The 8,989-nt window shown below is 42.8% G+C and overlaps 1 protein-coding gene across 1 annotated transcript in view; it reads left to right on the forward strand.

Moving 5' to 3' along the window:
• The window catches only part of LOC138473137 (rootletin-like), a 34,858-nt gene extending 29,379 nt beyond the window's left edge, over window positions 1-5,479 (forward strand). The window contains exon 2 of the mRNA XM_069611669.1: window positions 462-5,479. Coding sequence (XP_069467770.1) covers window positions 462-494 — 33 coding nt within the window. The 3' untranslated portion in view covers window positions 495-5,479. The remainder of the gene's footprint in view (window positions 1-461) is intronic.
• Window positions 5,480-8,989: the final 3,510 nt, after the last annotated feature.

Genomic DNA, 8,989 nt, shown 5'->3' on the forward strand with positions numbered 1-8,989 from the left:
CTGCTTGCCCTGACCCCTAAAACGTGTTAAGCATAGCAGGTTTACCACCCAAGTTTCAAAGGGTGTGGCACAGGTAGGGCAGATATAGTTGTAAAGATCTGAAAAACAAATGATTGCTGCTATCTGAGTTGTCAAATGTAAACCCAGGACAACGCTTTTCACATGTTCTCATGGCTGTTTTTCATCAAACAATTCAGAGAAAGAACCAAAAGTCAACTTTTGCATTTATTCACAAACTAAATGATACTGCAGAGTTCAACAATAAAACAAATTGCATTGAGTAATGATAACGAACAGGTTGATCAAATATGTAATGGACAAATAACTGCATACAAGTTTACAATCAGATCAACCATTAGCCCACTTTTTTAAAATTGCTTTCAGTACTCCACTTTCAACCTTGTTATTTACGCTCCCAAAAAAGGTCAATTTTAACCAATGCCTTTTCTTTTTCTTTGCAGGGAAAATATAGTACTGTAATACGTGGTAAATAATATACTCCTGCCTACTGCTTAAGAGGACACAAGCAACGCAGTCCTGAGGAAAGTTTCAACGTGATGCCAAAATGAACTGTGACGAGATTTGGGCTATAATTGTGCAGTATCAAGTTTGAAATTAACATGAAAATAATGTAATGTCCTAACGTTATTAACCTCCTGTCCTTTCTCTTTCTTCGGCCTTCGGCCGGTAATATCCAGCTCTGTTTCTCTCTTTGTGTCTGGCTATTTGGTGTGATGGGAAACAGAGCATCCAACATTTTATTACAAAAGAAATACGCATGCAAAGATTCAAAGTGAATTAGAGAGTTGGATTGATTAATTTGTTCATATCAAGTGAAATTATTTGGAGCAATATTACAGAGTGGCTCGACAAGCTTGTCTCTATTTGGAGGACAACAACGTTAACTGAGATGCAGTTTACATTTATGGTACCAAACACGTTGCATGATACACATGATATGCAGGTTAAGTCATTTCATACCCAGGTGCCCAAAAGTGGGCTATATTTCTTTAAAACTATCTTTGCTCAGGGTAAGTGCCTGGGGAGGTCTCATGTTCCTCAGGGAGGTTTCATAAAAATGATGTATGTTGAAGATCAGGGATTGTGCTAATTGCATCAGTAGCCTTGCAACATATTACACACCTAAGTAGGTATCATGCTAGCCCCCTGCAAACGAATACTAACTTTTGAATAGGTCCAAGTACTGGGTCTCTGCAAATCATCAGTTAAACACAAAGCCAAAAGCCCTTCGCATCCCACTAAATGGAGCTTCCAGGCCAGGGCTGTCACGAGTGGGCATTATTCAACTCTTCCTGAGGGTCTCAGGGTGACCCTTGGTTTGGTCACTGAATGAGTTCTCCTGGAACTCCTACCCTCCCTTATATGTAGTCCTGATTTCTGCTGCTGCCACACCTAGCCACACGGGAAATAGATGCCCTCTTTTGCATACCACTAGGCATACATTTTTACCTCCAGGAATACTGCCTACCTCACTCATCATGCTTCAGTAACACCATGTAAACAGCAGTCACATTCATAATCCTGATAGGGATCCCCTACAGGTTCCAGCTGGCCAATTTGTAATCAAAGGAATTAATAAAAGGGAACCTGCTTGGTCAGAGCCATGCTGGTAGCCTAACCCTACAGCTCAGTGACTGGCCACACTAACGAGCTTAAAATGTGTTCATGGAAAGAAGCCAGCACCATCGAGAGAGAAGAGAGAATGAGGGTATCACTGTACCTTTGTGATTCAGCCGCATGTTTCATAGATTTGAGGAATCTATCAATGTAGCTCATGATGACTTACAGAGAGAGGAACTAAAGACATTTGGATGGGAGCTGTACAGCATGGCAGTTTATTTGCTCAGTTTATGATTTATGCTGCATTGCAGTGCACCATCTACTGCCTTGTTAGGGGATTGGTGGGGTAAGAAGTTGGAATTACGGGGAGGTAGAGGCATTGGAAAATAAACATGCAGCGTAAGCATCCCTCTGGGTTGGTGTTGCTCACTCACTGGTCCAGAGCCATACAATGCATTTGATATTCTCTGCCGGATTGATATCATTGTACTGACATCATATTAATGAATGGGTGCCAGGATTATGACTGACTGCTTGTCACAGGACTATATCAGGGTTGTCTGTGTTCAGGATCTTTTGGCTGTCACCTCACATAGGCCAATGGGCATGTAGAGGGCCAAATGGCCAAATCACTAGTGATTATGGCTCAAATTGAGGGGACTATCCAACAAGGAGGAACCTTATACAAGAGTGATTTAATGCATACACCTGGTGCTGGCTATGCCAGTTCAGCATCGGAAAGGACTGGGAGAGCATTTGCTGCTCGAGAAGTATGTATGGATCCCAGGGAAGCACAACCAGTAGCGCCTCCAATGTTTCAGTACCCAAGAAGTTATCCAGGGCAATCTTCCATTTCTTGCTGAATCTTCTACCTCTGATAGTGATGCCCCACCGCTTAAGAACCTCACTACCACTACTCTAGAATGGCAAATAGGCTCTCCAGACTTACTCATATTGCATTAAGGTACTTTATGTTCCTGCATTTATAATGTAGTTTTACAATTGTCAGTGAAACAAAATCACAGAAAGAAATTCTGTATGCCTGTTCCTAAGACCACATTTTTCATAAGAATGAAAATGGAATCTTGGATGCAGAGTGGTGGCAATCCGCACTCTGAATCATTAGGATTGTGTCATGGATTTACCGTCTCCTTGGGCTCGGATATAAGGGCAGGTTTAAACGAATAAAGGAAAAGAAACAAGCAAAGAGGGTGCTTTAAAAGAATTTGATTGAGCATGGATATCAGTTTAGACTAAGACTGCCACCACCGCTGCATCAGTAGACTATGCTTCCTCCCTGCTGCACTGTACAGCATCTGCACGCCAAATGTCCAGCCCGACGACCCCCCAGAATTCCGATGGCAGAAAATGCTGACCCCTGCTTTCCTCCCATACCATTATATCCCATACCCCCGACCCCACCACAGTACATGTGGTGTAAGGGGGGTTGGAGAAAAAAAAGGAATTTCGGGAGTCGGAATTCTGGAGGCGACATTATGGTGCATTTCTGCAGGGCGTGCGTGTCTTCCTTTCCCTCATCTCTGTAGGGATAGGAGCCGGACCTCTTTGAGGTAAACGAGGACCGGGGAATGGAGCTGCTGCTGGACATTATTTCCACTGCAGACGAAACACTGTTTCCAGAGACCTTCTGTGCAACCAGGGACACCAATCTCCGTGACTGCTGGGGGCTAAGAGGTTTCATATCCACTGCCCAACTTGGGTTTCTTTATTCTCATGTAACCCTGAAATAAAAGACCTTGCAGCATACCACTAACTGAGTGTATTTCCAGTCATGTGTATTGTAAAAGGCCTTGCGACGAGTAGCGTGTAATCAATAGGAATGCAGAGTACGCTGCAAAAGGAAGGACATCAAGCCACAAAAGTCTTAAAGCAAGTCATACCATTGATACCAATGACCGATTCATCGGTAAATCGGAAGTGGGTAACTTGCATGATTGAAACGTGTATCCGGGAACCTGTTTCGACAAGAAATCAGGAAAAAGTTGGGGAAAGCACCCTGTGGCATCAGCACTCCTGCATAGTGCATAGATATACACATCTGCCATGATTATGAAAAAAGATTCAGAGAATATGCATAAGTGAGGATGTTTTTTCCGCGAGTGCTTTAATTTGTTCTCCCTCGGCATGGACAAGAGCACCACTGATGTCCTTCCTTGCCGATAAGTGCAGCACAATTTTCATCTGCATCCTTCTTTCCATTACAATTCCTCCATCCTTACCCAACTTGTCACCCTACAAATCGTAAAGCCCCATGAAGCCTTAAATGTAGACTTTCTGAGGAAATTATGAGTTACAACTAGCGCACATGGATGAACTTTTCACTTTCTGAGGCACATCTTGTCAGGACTCACCAGGGATGACTAGGGTGCTGGCCCGCCTTGCCGCTGCGGGCATCCACGCTCTTGGTACTGGTCACCCATGGAGCCTCTACCAAGATTGAAGCCCCTTAGACTTGGTGCCTGCTCCAAAATGGCAGAGCTTCCAGTCATTCGTATCGGAACTCTGGTATTTGTTTGCTGATGGCACAGGGTAAGCGTGCCCTGTTGCATTCCCTTCCTTCACCCCCCCCCCCCCCTTGTTCCTTGCTCGTCTTCAGACCCCTTGAGATTCCTGTTCCTATTCATGATTCCTTCTCGCCCTGCCTCCAGGCCTTCCTCTGGTCTCTCTCTGGTGCTCTGATGCCTTGTCCTGCTACCGTGCTTACGAGCACCTGGGATCATTTTTGCGTGTTTCCTTGCTGCTCAAGACCAGAATCCAGCCTGCCACTCTCCTGATACAGCTTACTATTGATTTATTTTCCCGTTCTTGGGTTTCCCTAGAAGATTTGCTCCTGTCTTTGGGTCACCTACCTGTTGGAAATTATTACCACAGGAAGGTGGCTTCGGCAGACACGCGGCTGCAGTTCGGCAACAAATAATCCAAGACCCCAGCTGTAAGGCTCGCACTTGACACATCTTGGGGCTATTTCGAATTTTAACTGACAGCATCACTGTTCTTATTTTCCACCCTCTTTCCCCATGCTGCTTTAGGTACCGTAGCATGGCTTCCCGCCTGCCATCAAATATGCACACATAAGTCTATCTGAAAGCCAGGACGCGAGCGCAATTTTACTTCTGGATTCTTCGCTTCGTAGTAATCACAATAAATAAGTTAATATGCAATTAGTTAAGCAAGCAACAGAGTGGGGTGCTATTTCAAAAATTAAGAGTCTCTAAATAACCCAACGTCAAAGTCATATGAAATGAATTAAGCCAATAGCAGAGTTTAAAAATAAAGCCTCATCATTTATTTATTTGCATTTTTAAAGCGCTTTTTTAAAGCACGCAGCTGCCCTCGAGCATCGTGGTGCTGTTACAAGAAGGTTTACTTAGAAAGGTGAGTATCATGAAGGCAGTGGACATGGTTACAAACATGGTTGAAGATAGGTTACATGGGAACAGTGAACTTTGGTACAGTAGTATAATACAGACATTGTTTGCATTGCAGTAGAGTTATAAGAGGGATTCACTTAAATAAGGTGGTTATATAAACGTATTAAATGAGAACAACAGTGATAGTTCATACTGTGTTCTGCTTAAAAAGTATTGACCTTCGACTTTGCTTTATGAATAATAGAACCTTTTAATGTTTACTTACCTAAGTGCTGGTTCCTCACCTCTTCCACATAATTTGAAGACCTCTGATTCTTTTTTATGCCCATTTTTCTATCACTACCTGTTAACACACATCTAACACTACTTTTAACCGCCTCCCTTTTAAAAAAATACAATGATGATTGTATCAATTTCAGTAAAAAATATGCTTAACCAGGTTTACAATGTAGGTTTAATTTTTTTTTAACAAACAATGTTAATAAAGTGTTTTTTTGTGTGCTGTTTTTGTAACTCATATTCGTTACTCGTTTTTGACTTTTCTGTAGCTTAGTTGCCCCTGCCTCGGAGACCTGCAGTCAACAGGCGGGCATAGTGCCATACCTTTCATTCTTCTAGAGCAGTACAATGTGAACTATATAGATGCGGTCCTTTTTTCATTTTAACTGAAAATGGGACAGGTGTTCGTAATTTAAATGCTGAAAGATGATAAACTGAACGCTATGCACTAATTATCTGGGAGATTCACAGAGAATCAGAAAGGAGCCTAAACTGGGACTCTCGAGTCATGGAAGAAAACAGAAGATAGTTAGCAAAAGGTATTGTGTATTTCACGACAAGATGATTACTCTGATATATATATGGGGCTGATTTACCGAGCTCAAACAGACCGTGTAAGTAGAACATGTCATTTTGTGGCGTACTCAAAATATTTTGTGAGCTTAGTAAATGTAGTTTTACTTACACTATGTTTTTGAGCTTAGTAAATCAGCCCAATGCAACAAAAAAAAAATAAAAATAAAAAAAAAAAAATATATATATATATATATATATATATTTATTTCAATGTTAAGCAGCATCCAAGACGCTGTTCAGACGCTGTTCAGGCGAGCAGCACTCCACACGAAAATGTTCCAAATAGTAGTCACGGGCAGCCAGCAACAAACACTGCTACACCGGTTGTAAATTATAAAACAACGTTTATTTTCGTTTTTAGCAGTTTAAAAAATCAATTCACCCAGTGAGAGTCTCTTGCCAGACGGCAGCCTGACGCGTTTTGCCACAACCTAGTGGCTTGTTAACAGTAACGCATCACTCACAGGAAGTTCGTTTTTATAAAAAACACCACAGTGAAAAACATAGAAGAGGTGACTTGCAGAGTTAGCATAGTGGCTAGTAGCCATTTTGGCTTGGGCTACTAAGTCTGATTACAGATCTCGTAATATTGAGCCCAATCGAACCGTATTAATTTATATTGCGCAAGTGAAACATGACTCTTAAAAATCGTGATGAAAGCACAATTCTTAATATTTAAACTCTAGCATCTATAATCTAGACAATAGCATGTCACTGTGTCCGTAATGTTAAAAATGGGGCCCAATCGTGCTTGCTGTAATAGCGCCAGTATAATGCTGTGTACATAATTTAAAATGACACATTTCTACAATCCGAAAGAAAGGGAAATCCTCATAAAATCCTTTTCAAAATGGTAAATCCATAACAATTAATAATTTTTAAAGTGCCAAGTGCATCAACATGGGAGAATCTCTACCCTAACCATAGGCAATAATAAAGATTGCCCACGCTAATAGCTCAGGAAAGTCTTCATTCTACTAAAGGCAAGGAGGCGAGCATTATGCTTTTACTTTCTTTAATATTGCCAACTAGCATTTTAAAAGTTTAAACAAATGTAAAAGTTTAAAGTTTATTAATAGAACAAAATTTCACCAAGTCTCTTAGGACCACTACTCCCATGATCCCGAGGTCCTTTGTAGTCCTGACCTCCTCCTTCCCACCAATCCGGGCATAGGTCATGGTATAAACACTCTCCCCCCTCAGGTCCATTCCTCTTTCTTTGCAATCTGAGACTAACTCCATAACACTTGAACTGTCCAACTCGTATCACCGGAACTGTTTCAGTCCGAAGCTGGCGTCTTCAAACTGTCCAACGGGGACAACTTGCTCAAATGAAAACAGCTCATTGATGCACGAGCTCACAAAGTCTTCTGGTTGTCTCCTACGAGAGTAGACAATATTCACATGAGGGTGGGAATGCATTCAAATGTTACACATATTCTTATCTTGAAACATTCAGATGTCATTCTTTCATTATTCATTCTAAACATTCCTTTCGTCAAACTGGGTGGGATATAATGCTCGCCTCCTTGTCTTTAATAGAATGAAGACTTTCCTGAGCTATTAGCGTGGGCAATCTTTATTCTATGACAAGACAGGAGGCTCGCATTATGCTTGTTCAAAGCTTGCTAACACTCTATTCGAAATATCAGATACTGGTTTAAAATAGAACGTCTTAAAGGTAGACTCGGAGGACCAATCGGCTGATTTCATAATATCTTGTAATGGCACTCCTGATGCAAATGCCCTAGAAGCCATCGCCCCTCTCACCGAATGCGCACCAAATAAGGATAAATCTATTCCTGCCCAGTGCATCACTTCTCTTACCCACCTCGCAATGGTTGCTGAGGCTACCGAATGATGGGGCTTCCTACGCCCTATAAGCAATTGTGTTACGCCGCGCGGTCTAATCTGTGCGGATGCTGCTTCGTAATCCTTAATGCATTGCGCTACACATAGTTTTTTATTTTCTGTAAAATACGGATAGGAAATCACTCTTGAGTCGGTCTTTGTCCTTTTAACGATATTAAAAGCTACTCCTTCTGAATAAAATATCTTCCTATCAATCTCCAATGCCTTAACATCTGATACCCTCCGGCAGGCTACGAGGCACAGAAGCATGGCTAGTTTGCCTGACAACTGCGACCGTGACAATGCGTCATTCTCCGGCCACCTCTGAAATAACTGAAACACGTCTCTGACGTCCCAAAGAACCGCAGAACTGCCGGATGTTCTCCTGCTGCCCTATTCTCCACCTTGTCGTGGCCCGCTGAAATTTCTGATCTGTACACCCGTATAGTTCTATAGGCGCAGTTATCCTGAAATTTTGTAGCTAAGAAATTTAGAATATATACTAGAGGGTCAGAAATGGGACCCAGACCGTGCTGTGAACACCATTGCACCCAGCCGTTCCAAGCTGTGTTTTAGCTCCTAACGGTGGAAGGCGCCCAGGAATCTCGGATACAGAGTCTGCAGCGAGTTCCGAAATTCCTGGCAAGTTCCATCTTTCCCTGAAACCCGGCATGCCATGAGCTGTAGAGACCCTGCCTCTATCAGCGGGTAGGTCCGACAGGTCGGATCGAGCAGAAGGCGCTGCATGCTGCGAACTATCCTCGGAAAATCCGTAGAAAGTTCCATCGCTACTGGAAACCAGGCTTGAGTCCTCCAGTAAGGCAACACCATCACTAGCTCTGCTTGGTCTCTGCGGACTTTCGCTAGCGCTCTCGTGATCATCACGAACTGGGGAAAGGCGTAATGCACTGCTCCGTTCCATGACTGCAGGAAGGCATCTGTACCCACTGCACCCGGGTCTATTCTCCAGCTGCAATACTGTGGCGTTTGCGAATTCAGCCTGGAGGGAAATAAGTCTATCTCTAGGGGACTCCATATCTCTTTCAGGCGTCTGAAAATCAGGGGGTGTAGCCTCCAATCGCTGGAGTCTACAAGATATCGAGAATTCCAGTCTGCTATACTGTTCTGACTCCCTGGAAGATATTCTGCTGTTACTGCAATGTTGTTCTGCAGGCAACAATGCCAAAAATCCTTTGCTAATTCCGCCAGCATCTTGGATCTCGTGCCTCCTAGTTTGTTGATGTAACGGACTGCTGAGATGTTGTCCATCTTGAGCAGTACACAACATCTCACTCTGTCTTTCGTAAAGG

This window comes from Ambystoma mexicanum, chromosome 8 (assembly GCF_040938575.1).
Source record: "Ambystoma mexicanum isolate Mex_15411 chromosome 8, UKY_AmexF1_1, whole genome shotgun sequence".
NCBI classification, from domain to species: domain Eukaryota; kingdom Metazoa; phylum Chordata; class Amphibia; order Caudata; family Ambystomatidae; genus Ambystoma; species Ambystoma mexicanum.